Consider the following 13,778-nt stretch of genomic DNA (forward strand, 5'->3'; position numbering starts at 1 on the left):
ATTCAGCTGAGCAAGCACCCAGAATTTAGATTTAAAAGCTTGCAGTGCTTCGGTGCGCAGCCCTGCGGAGCCTGGGCTGCCCAGTTGCCTGCTTGCCCCCAGTCCACCACCACTGCTGGGAGCAATAAAAGCATTTTTGCATAGACACTCCCTGTGTTCCTGGGCTGCAGGTGCTCAATGCAAGCGATCAGTGAAAACCCCTGAACAATAAACTCATTCACATGGTATCTCTGGTCCCTGGCCGGGCACAGGGCACACAGAGCCTGCTAAGGGGAGCAGCGAAGGCGTGTGGAGGAACAGGAGTGAGACCTGCCTGACACACTAGTCAACACCACATGAGAAAAACGAGGGCTCGTGCCTTGCCAGGAGGACTCCAAAAGCACGTGCCCAAAGAGAGCTCAAGCTACCGTGTGAGCACTGATAGCGTTAGGAGCAGGCTCCTGGCAATGGTACTGACACAGACAGAGCACAGACCCCAGAGTGGCTCCCACTGCATGGATCCCTGCCCCTTACACTCAGGAGAAGGAGAAAGCCCCAGTGACTCCTTTGGAGGCAGCAAAAGAAGCATTTCCAGACCTGGCACTCACACACACACACACACAGAGAGCAAGCCTCATCAAATGGGGCTGAAGCCAGCATCCCCACAGTCTCGTGCCCATCTCAGTGAGCCTGTCCTGCTGTGGAGAGGCTCACGTGCACCCAACACAACTCAGAGCATCCTCAGGTGCCCTGTTTACATAAGAAATGCAGCTGTGCTAGAAGAGACAGAAATATTACACTGGCATGGGTGACAGTGTAGGATGGCTTGGTAGGGTGGACCCAGCAGATGTATAATTGAGAAAGGCTGTGGTTTCAGTCACAGAAAAAGGCTTCATCTCCTAAATCCCTGCTGAGTAAATGACTCTGCAGTCCTGCTTCCTATTCCCCAACAAAGTCCCTTCCCATCTCCAAAACTCACCACTCGCACATAAGTGAGAGTTAATGTATATGTTATGAGGTTATGCAGGACATTAATTTTCATCTGCACTTCAAAGAAGGCGCAGCCCAGCAGCTGAAAATTGTATTGGATTTGGTACAGGGCAGTACATCGCCCTGTTTTCTTCAGTTGCCAATTACACCAAGACAATTAGCTAAACACAACAGCTGTGTTGATGCTCAGCTGAGAGGAAACCACATATGTTTGTATAGAGCCTAGATCATGTTAATATGAATCAATCCATTTCCAACTGATTAACAAGAGTTTACAAAGGGCCTCAGATTCTTAAGTGGGCTTGTGTCTTTCATCCATGTCTACACTTTGCGGCTTAATCCCAAGCATATCTCCTTGTATTTGTAAGAACTTGTTAAAGAGAACACGTGCCCAAGTCCCAAACAGACTCACACCCCTTTCCCCTCCCAGTTAAAACACGTTAACTAGCAAGCAAGCACCTTGTCTTTCTACCAAGTCACTATTTTAATCCTTATCAACACTAGCCTGTTGGCTTCTGTTAAGAAGACACCCTCTCCTCCATAGACAAACAATGCTCCTCTCCTTAGAGGAGCACCACAAACATGAGCCCTGGGAGACCCTCAGATAAAAAAGCGAAGCTTGTGTCTTTGCTCAACAGCGACACTAAAACAAGAATGCCAAACACCTTTCCTCGAAGAACTGGGCTGCAAGTCACTTTCATTTCCATTACAGAGCTCTAACACATTAAAAATACAATAATAATCTTACAAACCTCTCCAGGCTCACATCACTTAACATTTTAGACTACACACATGGGGGCTGCATCACAGGGGAATCACCTGTCACTGTGGTGACAAGGAGCTGGTCTGAGAGGACTTGACAGGGACAGGTGGATGAGTATGGGTGCCACCAGCACACCCCTCAGTGCATTCAGCACCTCTTCCCCCCCATCCAGGGTCTGGAGATGGCTGGTCACAGGCCAGCCAGCCACATCTGCTATGCAGGGCAAGGAGACCCCTGTTGGGTCTGTTGCTCTTTATGCCTCACACATACTTCCTTAAGCACAGGGAGAAAGTAGATTTTTAAAGAGTGTCTTCACCAATGAGAGAAGACACTCTTTACTGTGGCCTGGCAGAAAAAAACCCACCCTGCCACACACCAAGATCATCCTTCAGAGCTTTAATAGCCTACCAGGAGTCAAGAGACCATGTCTTCCTATGCAGCTGGCCTTGCATCCCCATTTGCAGAGGCTGGGAAAGGAAAGCCATTCCCAGGAGACTTTCACAATCCCTCCTTCACTTCCCACCACGCGAGTCCAACAGCCTGAGCTCTTCCCGCTCCACAGGTGCCACCCTGCCGGCCACCAGCCCTGGCCTCCCAGGCTCGCACCCCAACTGGCCCTGCACACTCCACCCGACCAGATTCCTGTGGCAGCTTCACCCTGCCTTTGAAACAGGAGGGACACCTCTCGTATCTGCCAGGTTACAGCTTGGATTAAAGCACATCCCTGCCTGTGTTTAAGGGAAAGAAACATTGCTGTTTGCTGATGCTTGCAACCTTCATTTCTTAAGTAATAGGAATGATCTTGTAGTCCTATTCCTCCTCCCAGAACACCAGTTTGTTGCTCAACAGCCCTCTTTGAGTCCATTCATCACTATCATTACAGCATTTCCCTGCACAAGTGCTCTGCCTGGCTAGTGGCAAGGATGAAGGCTCCCCATACCAGCCATGGCAGCAACAAGATATCCCCACCAGAACAGGCACATATCCCCTGTGCTTATTAACAGCTTACTTGCCTGCCTTCTCCACCTGCTCCTCAGGGCTCCCAACTCCCACACGTTCTCCCCCAGCCCAGCCCTTCCTCTCCACCCGCCTCACCATCCCCAGGTGACTCCAGCCACCCCATCATGCTGGAGACACCTCCCACCCACTAAATGAGCTATTGCCATCACCTGCGGCTGCCCTGCAGAGCTGGAGATGCCTCCGTACCCTCATTAATGCACACCCACTCCCACGCGCGCACATTCGTTACCAGTAACACAAAAAGGACTGGCAAGGCTCCGCAATCAGTTGCACTTGCTATTCATTACACATGTGCAGAACACATCCCCGCTGCTCTGAGGGAGTAGTGTGCATATTTAAAAAGACAATATACAAAACATAGCTGAATCTTAATGAATCTACTCCTTTGCTACTAGAACTGAATGGAATTGTACAGACCTCACTAGGAAAAAAAAAAACAAACCATGCAACAAAAAACTACACAGTATTTGACTTGTAATATAATCTTTAACATCACTTCTGCAGTATGTTACTATTGTGCTTATCAGGCCCATAAAGTATCGATTGTAAGGAGGAAAAGGATCAAAATGCAACAGGCAGCACAGTGCCAGCCCTGTCAGAATACTAAGTACTTGCATAGTCAAAAAACCCCCCAACAACCCAGTCCTGGCAAATATTAACTGCCCACAATATGATACCTTGACATATAAAGTCCCCACCAAAGAAGGATTAGGGAATAACGGCTATTAGCTTGACTGCATCTGCTGAGACCTAACCAAACCTTGCCAGTTTGACCATAACAAGTCCCAGTGGGGTCAGGCAGGAATATATTTGTCTAGTACCAAGTTCCCTGATTAAATGTTCAAGCTCCATACGGAGGACAGCAGTTACAAAAAGAGCCACATTTCCTCTCAACAGGTAACATTTACTGCAGACTTATTCTGTGCTACACCAGTGCTGGGTCCACCTCCTCCACCAGCACATCAGCAGGAGCAGAAATGGCAAAATGCCCGCACGCGCCCAACTGTCCCATGCCTGGGCACCTCGCCCCACCTCCTCCCTCCTCAGCTGGCAAGGAGCACTTGAGTTTGAGAAGTTTCCAAGAGCTGCCCATAGCGCTACAGATCCGAGATGAGCCATTCTGGGTGATAATGACCAAGGAGCAACGCACAGGAAGCGTCAGAGCCATTGATTGCGGGGAAATAAATGGGCCGTGGGTGACCACCAGCCCGGACGGGATCTGCCAGGGAGAAAGCAGGGAGGCAGCTCAGCTCCCCTCTCCATAACCACCAAACCCATTTGCATTTAGAAAACAGGACACTCAATGTCGTGCCTGTTAAACCCGGGAGGGTGGGAAGTCCGCGCAGAGGGGCAATTTCGGAAGAAAGACGGAGCAGGCAACGTTAGCCAAATTCAGGGGCTTGCAGAAAACGAAACGAAACGCTGCTTTTAAGTAGCGAAAAAAAATCCCCAGATTGTGTAAAACGAGTCTCCCCGGCTCCTCCCTCGCTGCCCAGCGCCCGAGGCAGGTACAGGGGGATTTCACATCCCCACACCGTCCCCGGCCCCACTGACGGGCACCGCTTCCCCGACAGCCCCACTCGCTGGGACTCCGATCCCTGGCCCCACTCACTGAGATCGCCTCCCCTTCAGGAGCTGGCTCCCCTCCCCACTTGCTGGCCACCTCCTCCTCTCCGGAGCCGGACAATCGCCCCAGAACTGAGCTCGGGCCCCACTCGCGGCGACCCCCTTCTCCGGGAGCTGACTCTCGGGAAACATCGCCCCCGGAGCGCCGCAGCCCGCCGCCGCCGCGCTTTCCCACGCGTGGGGACAGCAAGCCGCAGCGGCCCCGTGTCAGCGGGTCTGCCACCCCCCCCCCCACAGACCCTTCCCCACCAACGCCGTGCCCCCCACGGCGGGCAGGACGGCATGGACCGCGGACACGCGCGGATCGCCGCCTCACCTTTGTATTTGTCCATGGGGACGGCAGCCCACCGGCTCCCGAGGAGCCCCGGGACACAGCGCGACCTCCGCTCCGCTCCGCCGCCGCGCTCCTGTAGCCTCTTATTCCGGCGGCGGCGGATCCCCCGGCCGGGCCGAGCCGCCCCGCCCCGCCCCGCCCGCCCCGCCCCGGAGCCGCGGAGCTGGCCGGGATCGGGGCTCCGGGGTGGGGAACGGGGACCCGGGTCCGGGATGGAGATGGAGGATCGGGGACCGGCCCCGAGTCTTGTCCCGCACGGCGCGGCACGGCACTGCTCCTCCCCGTCGGCGTGGGGCCGCTCCGGCTGCCGGTCCCCTGGGAAAAGAGGAGAGTTAGGGCGGGTGACAGGAGGAGGAGGAAGATGAGGAGGAGGAAGATGAGGAGGAGGAAGATGAGGAGGAGGAGGGTGCCTGGGGCGCTGGGCTGAGGCCGTGGGGTGGCTCCTGGGGCCCCTTGCTGCTCCCCAGCGCTGGCGTCCCTGTGTCGAGGACGGTGCTTGGTTGCAGCAGGGCTTTGGGCACATTCAGAGAAAGGCCCTGGTCATCCCGGGAGAGCCGTGTGTGTTCCCGGTGGCTCCCGGTGGCAAGACCCCAGGCAGAGCCAGCCAGCGACCCACCTCCTGCCCCGCTCTGGGCCGGCGGACTGAAAAGTCAGGTTCTCCTTCCACCTTCCCAGGGCAGCTGCTGGTGGTAACCCCGAGCCAGTGAGTTTGCACTTTCCCTTTCCAGTGGCTTCACTAAGGCTTCCTGGTAGGAGCTGCCTCCTGGACAGAGCAGATCTCACAGGAAGATGTCCCTGTCCTTGGATTCCTGTAATGTTTTTCTTGCCCGACTCCCACCACCACAGACAGACCTAGTGTCCCCAAAGTGCTCAAATAATGACAAATGGAGAAGTGGGCATCCAGTCTTACCTCAACAGAAGGCATAGGTCCTGTCCCAAAGCCAATATTTTGGAGACACTGCAGAAAATTAATGTTTATATCAATAAGGAAAACAAGTTACAATAGACAAGGTACACAAGGATTATAGAGGAAGTTTTTCTCTTGAGAATTAAGGTTCAGCCATTAGTGTGGAGACAAGGGAGACATACCTGGCTATTACAAGGCCTTTCTGGCAAGAGGAGAGGCTGGGTGTCTGACCTGGACAGGCAGCTCCACTGTTCCCATGGAAAGAGATACAACCGTTACCCAGAAAATCAACAGCTCTCCTTGGGAGATGAAAAATAAGGATCCAGAAGTCAGCTCTGCATCACGCACTAGAGCCATATCCACTGGCTGTCTGTGTGAGGATCTAGTCTTCCTTCCACTGAAGGATGAAGGTCACACCAGGGTCACAGAAGGTCACACTGGTCTGAAGTTAATCCTCATCCCACTGCCTTGACCCTCACGGAACTCACAGGCTTTGGTGTCTGGGCAAAAGGGAGCTGGGGCCTGGCTTAGGGGCCACACTTTAACTTAGCTGAAGTGTGGACAGGAAGATGGTGGTGTGGCCTGCAATGGAAACGAACCTTTTCTTGCAGAGAGCTGAGGGGCAGATAGGTGGACTCCCCAAACCACACAGCCCCTTTGCACACTGACTCTTCTCTGTAAGACAAGCTCTTGGCCATCAACCCGCATCTAAAGAGCCTGGAGTACTCTCAAATGTTAATTTCCACACGTCCATCTGAGTAAGGTGGCAGGGGGAGCATCACTGTTTTGTGCGATAGCTGGGTCATGGTGTCAGCAAGGAGAAGGCAGTTAGACAAAGTCAACAAGAGGCTCACAGATACATACTTCCCAATTTTTGGGCCAGGCAGCACACACGCCATTGACATCTGTGGTCCAAGGCAGCCTTAGGAAATGTTAGTGCCATGTATGTAGAAAAAACCACCAAGCCTCCATCATATGGGCCCCCTCACATTTTCGGAATATATCCCTAACCAGGCTTTTTTGGCTTACAAGGGAAGCGAGCTGCCGGGCTGGAAGAGCACTGTCCTGCCGCTCATCGGGTCCCTGCGTGCCCCCCCTGCCCCCCACCCTCCCAGGCTGCACTTGATGGGGGTGACACCTCCCAGAGGATCTGTGTGTCTGGTGGAACCGGAAAGTGACTTTTGCCGCATGGCACCTTGCCATGTGAGAACAAGCACAGATAAAGGGCTATTGCCACTCAAGGAAGCTGAAGCTGGAGCACGTCTCGTCTCTTGCCAGTACGTAACTACTGCACAAACAGACAGGCAAGCCGAACGCCTGAACCATCAGATCCAGCAAGCAGATAGCAGTCTTCAGTGACTGGAGAAAACACAGGTTAAATAAATATATCTGTCATGTAGGAATATTTCCCAACTTAGAGCTCTTTCCAGCTACCGTTTGGCTCTAGCTTTCAAGATCTAGCATGGTAAGCCCCACTCTTGCAAACTTTTGAAGTGTGCCTGTATCTTGAAGCAGGTGAGTAGTCATTCTGAACTCAGCAAGACTAATTAAGGATAATACCAGTTAAACAAACTAATTAAAGACGATTTGAAAGATCAAGACGTCAGATACCTGTGATTCCTGTCTTCGGGCCCCAGAGCCTTTCCATCCCCTGCTTGTCCTGTCCTTCCTCTCCTGGCTGTGATAAGGATGCTCTGGAATCCCAGGACTGCTGGCCAGCCCCATGGCAATTGCTGGGCAAGCAGCAATGAGACAAATACTAATGCCAGAGGAATACAAGTTCTTCCTGTTTGTCCCCTTCCTCTTCCAGTAGGAAGTACCTGAAATACTTTGGGATACTCTTTTTCAAACAGGCTGTTGTGTTCTGGGGATTAATAAAATGGAAATACTCAGACCCTGCTTAGTGCAAGGAATTAATATTCCCAGAGTTGGTGCTGAAGTCTGGATGTTTGCCACTATGTTCAGCTAGAGCGAATACTTGCGTACTGGTTTTCCTGGTGGAGCTTCTTGAAGCTGATAAAATAACAGCCATCTACCTGTGTACCCATGTACTCCTTGCTTTTCCCCTGGTTATTATTAGTGATGATCATTATTAGGGATGACTCAGGCGTGACAAGCCTTGAGGGCCAAGCTCATCCTGTTCAAGCCTTTTCTTTTTCTATGTGGCTGACTTCTTACCCTTCACTGCAGAGGGTCGTACTATAGATTACATGTTTTACTGGTTTTTTCCCCGCATATTCATGCTGTATTAACAGACAGTCTGACCACTAGGGAGATTATCACCTTTGGCTAAAGTTCTCAAGTACCACGCTGTGGCTTTCAACCAATGTGATTCTGCTTCTCTGGCCTTACATCCTGTCATTTTATCACTTTTGCTTCCTGTGAAGCAGAGTGATAAAGCACTTTTGCTCTGTGAAACAGAGAAGGAATCAAGTATAAATTTGTAAGTCTCTAAACCAATCAAGTCTCTAAATCAAGTATAAATTTATAAGTCTCTCTCTAAACAATTGTAATCATTTGCTAAATACCTTGTGCAGAAGCGTGATCCCCTCTCTTTTATTCACTGGCAATGTTAAATGCTTTTCTTTTTTTTTCCCAGATATTGACACTAAGCAGGTGTACATTGCTTCATTAATATTATTGCTGTTACACTTACCTTTTGGCATCAGCGAAGTCTTTAATGCCTAAGATTCGTCTAAATCTTTGCTATGACTTTCTTCTCTTTGGTTGCACTTGACTTGCTCGTTCCCTGCTGTAAGCATGAGTCAAAGGCTGGTAAAAGCTACGGACGTCTCCATTGTGAAAGCTGGAGGGAATCCTCCCATGAGAGCTTGTGTGCAGGTGCCACCAACTTCAGAGAAGTTATGCTTGATGGAGACTGTCAGGAAGAATCACACCTGACTTGGACTGTGCGGAGCTGTTCCCCGGGGTATCTTCTCCCAGATGTTGTTCATCACAACTGCAGCACTCCATAGTGGCTAGGCTTCTGCCCGTCTTCAGGGAAAATATTTCAGCTGGCAGAACAAAAGGTAGAAGTTTCCTCCATGCATGAAGGGTATCTATCGTTTCAAAGGGCTTTTCTTTCTCTCTTCCCCATACACTTATCAAGGCAGTGAAAAGGAGTTTAGACCAAGCTCAGTCAGAAGTAAAATTAACCTGGTCTCGTTAAGCTCCTGAAAGATGTGGAGCCATGTCAAATACTCCATGTGTGCAGGCACCTGGAGGACAGCTGGCGAAAGAAGAAGGCTTGGCAGCCTAAGGTTAGCAGTGAGATGTGCTCAGATCAATGGTGGTGCACTGCTGTCCTCTTTTCCTCCAATTATCATCTCAGGTACTTGTTTAGATAAGGATGGAACGTGCCTGTGGACAGTCTATTTCAGAGCAGTTGACAAGAGAAATCTGAGCTGAGGTGGGTTTTGTGACAGCTGGACACCACTAACTGTCCTGATTCATATGGTCAGACTCCACATCCCGTGCCGAAACCCTGAGCCACCCAGGCCCCGGGAACACAGTTTTCTGAGAGGAGCCATCATAAATGACATTGCCATGTGGCTTGCTGCAGAAATGTGTTAAGGATCCCAGGATATCAACTCAGGAGCATGAGCAGCAATGAAACCTCTTTCCCCAAAAATAACCTTTATGGGTGCTTTATAGCAGACCAGACTAGTTCTTCAGTTCCAGGAAGGCACTGGGAGCCTGCCAGAGCTCAGTCAGTGAAGAAAGGTCTAGAAGAAACAGAGAGGCAGATGGGACACTCTCTGGGATAGCACGGTTGTTGCAAGCAAAACTCGGTGGAAGAGGAGTGAGTACTCTGTTGGAGAACAGGACATAGATCTTCCACCTTACAAGATCTGCAAGCATCCTGTCTATGGGTGTCCCTTTGAGGTCTTCTTGTTTCCCTGTGAAGTGCTTCATGATTCTGGCCATAAAAGAGATGACCAAATTCTTCCCCAGCTTCAACTGGTCTCGCACTGGTGTTGCTCTGCTGACTTCTGTCCAGCCATTTCTGACTTTCACCGATGAAAGGCAAGACAATCAGCCCTAACACAAACAAACCCAGAGCTGTTTAGCTGCTCAGCTATACAAAAGCTTAGTGGCTGATACATTCCAGCAATGTTTTGGATTCCCTCAGACATTAACTGTTTCAAAAGAGCATGGCTGGGAAGAGGGTGGCTGGAGGGAGGGGGGAATTTCCTATTAAGGACAGCAGGACCAGATGTCTTTTTGATGAGCTTCTCTTGGCTTCCCGTTCTTTGACATATCCTTTTCAGTTGTTGAGTCCAAACTGCTTCTAGACCAAATTACAGGGAGCTCTAATAGCACGAATTGTTTTCTTTCCCCCGACAGCTAGAGTACCTTCTTCTGGCCAAAGTATGAGACATGCTGACCAGACAGTGCGCTCAACAGCCAGGGCGATTTCTTCCTTGCATTTATTTTCCACTTCAGACCCTCTTCCTCCTCCAGAGAAGTCCCTCAGCTTTCCTTTGACAGCGTTCAACACAAGTAAAAAGTATTCTTTGTTCCCCCCCCTCCAAACTCCACATGGGGATGCTCACACCAGCAGGCCTCATCGGGGATCAATACACGGTGTTCCGGCATGTAACACTCACAGGACTTCAGCTTCCTATGAGTTTCTGATACAGATTTCTGACACATAACAAACCATGATGCTAGTTTTTGAGGGGATTGGGTAGGAAATCATGGCTTTCAGCTGAACAAATATTAGAAATTTCATCCACACTTACGGATTTTACCAGTAAACTAATATTGATCAAAATCTCTCCCAAGCTGTTACAAAAAAACCTGGGTGGAGTATCAAGCTGTCAATGGAGGACTCGCCGCGACAGAGCTGAACTCCTGCCACCTTTCAGCACCACTAAAACTTACCCGGGCGAGAGGAAAAACTAGTTCTAGCAAAATATGGGAAAACATTAATTTTTACATCATGCTACATTTTCCCTGGGATTTGTTTAAGCCTCCCCCATCATCACGGCAAACTGTGGTCTGATGTCAACTGCGAGCTCACAGAAGGCCTTTTATTCTGGCATTTACCCAAAAAGGAGGTTTTTCCAGTCCGCAGCTTTTTCTTTAGGCCTAAACCACTTCTACTCAGCCAAAGTCAATAAGCAGAGCACACTTCTGAGGTCAGCGCTGCTGAAGTGGGAAAGGGAAAAGAAGGAGAACCTGTGGTCCATGCAGGAGAGCACCACAAACTGCAAGTTGTTTCAGTGGAGGCTAAGTACTATGGAGGAGTCCAAGTTTCCTCCCCAGCCCCCACGTCTGCTATTAATATTAGATCTCGGGGTATGTCAAACTACCAAAGTGGAAGTAACTACCAGGTAACAGCTCTCACCCAATGTCAGTCAAATCTTCAACTTTTTTTTTTTTTTGTTCCTGTGAAAAGAGATTTAATTAAGAGCCAAGAAATCCGTCTCAATAAATACCAAAAAATGCAGCTTCCCTTTTCCCACGTAGACCCATGGAGCTGAATTTCTCCTGCCTTCCCGACTATCATTAAGTATTCCGTTTAAATAGGCCAGCTTCATGCCATCTATAATGAAGTTATAGTGTATTGCTCTGTTATGAATGATGAAGCTGTTGTGTCCTACGGGGAGAAAAATCGCTGTAATCCAACTTTCCTTTTGAAAAGGCCTAATGTATCCACATGAGATCTTCTGGCAGAGACAACTGAGAGAATATAAATAGAAGCTTAAAAGAAGAAGGAGGGGAAGGGGAAAATAACTCCAACAGGGCTGAGTAGCTGAAATTCACAAGTTTAATAGGAAGATGGATGACTGAAGAGCCTGTTCTGTGACACAATTAGGACTTTATGTAGGCCTTTTTCAATTATTTGTAGCTGACAAAATATCACACAAAGGCTGTTTCACACTGCAGGCCAGGTGCCCAGAAACGGGTTTTTTGGAGGGGGGGAGCAACTGGGAGAGTCGCCCAGGGGCACAGGCCACTAATGTCACCACCGGCTAAGTTAGGCAACCTAGGTGTGTCATCTCATGCACAAGAGGCAGGAGCAAAGTGTCCCGTAATGCCTGAGGACCCTGTACATCCAAGCCATCTTCTGCCCATCCCCAGGGAGCTCAGAGCTCCAGCCACAACAGACAATGTAGGGTGGGAGGTGACTATACAAGTGCACATGGTCCATCTTGGACAGCACCTTTCCAGTCTTCTCCACCGACAGATACAGTAAGGGGACATGTGGGTTCCTGCTACAGGAAGAGGTTTCTGCTAACGGTCAATGCTGAGTACTAATGTTATATCAAGAGATCCTGTCCAGGAGCCTGTTCAGTGCAGGTTCTGCCCCCTTCTTGCTTCTCACTGGCCACTCATCAAATACTGTTGTCGTGGTACTTTGTTCTCAGCAGAAACCTACCACAGTTCAACCACCAAGGAAGGTTGCTTGAAATAACCCGCCTGTGTCTGCACGCAGCGCTCACACTTTCATTTGTTTCAGTGCTGCAGCTTGAGGTGGTGACATACGGCAGAAGAGTGGTGGTGAGCTGGAGAGCAGTAATGGCTTTAGTACCTCCCATGAGACCTGCAGAACATCTTACCAAACCTTCAGTTTCTAAGTGTCTTTAATTTGCTTTGGTTTACTCCATTCCACAGTGAGCTAATCTGACTAAAGACATTTTAATTCAGGCTGAAAATGCCCAGGGTGGGGGTTGATTAGTAAATTTAGTTTAGTTAATTTTGGGTGAACTTGCCTGGGTGTCCCCATGAGGAGAAGGCTAAGCTGAAACCCAGGACGTGTGGTGGGGCAGGGCCAAGCCTATGGGAGCAGACACAGACTGCTAGGAGTCTGCTAGGCAAAGATAAAGCAGGGTAATGGACCTGTTCCTCCACATGTAACAATCTGATTGAGGAAAGAAGGAAAAGATAAGAAGAGGAGGGTTTGTGGGGAAAAGGAAGTCACAGGAATGACCCCACCCTTGACTCCAGAGGCAAGAGCAGAATGGGGGCAGCAGCAAGAGGCAGGGATCCTTTGGGCAGCATTAGCCCTTACTAGGGCAAGATTGTCTCCAGGGAGATGCCTTCCCGAAGGCTCATTCTTGACTCCAGTCTTCAATGAATGGTTTCCAAGTTCCTTTGAAGACCCAGGTGGCAGGAAAGTGGCATAGGACAGAGCCCTCCCTCTGCCCACAGTCATGGTGGCTCAGGGCAGTCTTCCACCATGGCCTCCATATGGTCTGCCTGGCCCTCAGCAGACCTGGAACGGCCAGGGCTGCCTGGCAGGACAGCAGCCGCGGTGACTTCAGCTTATGTCTCTAGGGACCTGCACTGCTAGAGGTGTTTTCAAGTTGCTTAAAAACATGTTGCCACTGAATGGCAATGCCTTCCCTCACCCCTTCCCTTGTGCCGGCACTAGTGACTGGCACACGGCTGGCTGCACGTGGAGGCTGGCTGGCTTGCTGATATGAGTAAAAGCTACTCATTTTTTCCTCACAGCGTCAGTTTTTCAGCTAGCTTTTCCCTCCACTCAGATGGGCAATTTGCCTACCCTGGTGGTAACTCCATTGTTGCTTGAGCTGGCAGAACACAGGAAAATTCTCCAGAGGGTCCTCTGCTGGGATCGCTCCCGAGGGACAAAGAGCACAAACGCACTTTTCAGGAAGCTGAACAATTAGTTAGTTACGGAAAAACCAAACCTTGAGTGCCAAGAGTTCAGGCAACATCAGAGCATTGAAGCGGCGTGCTCGGGGCTGCCTGAGCACCGTGGCAGACCATTTAGATGATCCAATATTTACTGGCCTCAGCAGAAGTTTACTTTCAGTTACCTACTGTTGTTTCACGAACCTGGCCAGTAAGAGGATTAAACCTTTATTTTTCTTTTTTGGAAGGGGGGCAGGTAGAGGAAACGGCAAAAGCCAAAACACAAAAAAACCAAAACACACACTTTTTATGATTCAAACTATCAAACACTGGCTTTCCTCCTCCCACAATATCCATGCTCTTAAATGCATCATTGCAAGGGGAATTATTCATGTAGCCGCATTGATAAATCTTACTGCAGTCCTTTATATTGCATTCCTCATTCATCTAGCTGGGGCTCCTCTGTAAACGATAATTAGGGTAAGAGCTAACTGAGACACCGCAGAGTTTGCTCCTGGCAGTCATTTAACATCCAGCACGGGATCAAGGCT

At 49.9% G+C, this 13,778-nt stretch overlaps 1 protein-coding gene across 3 annotated transcripts in view; it reads right to left on the reverse strand.

Moving 5' to 3' along the window:
• AFAP1L2 (actin filament associated protein 1 like 2) overlaps positions 1–5,000 on the reverse strand; it is a 70,370-nt gene extending 65,370 nt beyond the window's left edge. For 2 of the 3 annotated variants that reach the window (XM_054206815.1, XM_054206813.1), the window contains exon 1: positions 4,695–4,999. In XM_054206815.1, the coding sequence (XP_054062790.1) occupies positions 4,695–4,710 (16 nt within the window). In that variant the 5' untranslated portion in view covers positions 4,711–4,999. Of the gene's footprint in view, positions 1–4,694 lie in introns of all 3 variants that reach the window. The other variant, XM_054206814.1, reaches the window with a different exon arrangement.
• Between the last annotated feature and the right edge of the window lie 8,778 nt (positions 5,001–13,778).

Source organism: Rissa tridactyla, chromosome 6 (genome assembly GCF_028500815.1).
Source record: "Rissa tridactyla isolate bRisTri1 chromosome 6, bRisTri1.patW.cur.20221130, whole genome shotgun sequence".
NCBI lineage: Eukaryota > Metazoa > Chordata > Aves > Charadriiformes > Laridae > Rissa > Rissa tridactyla.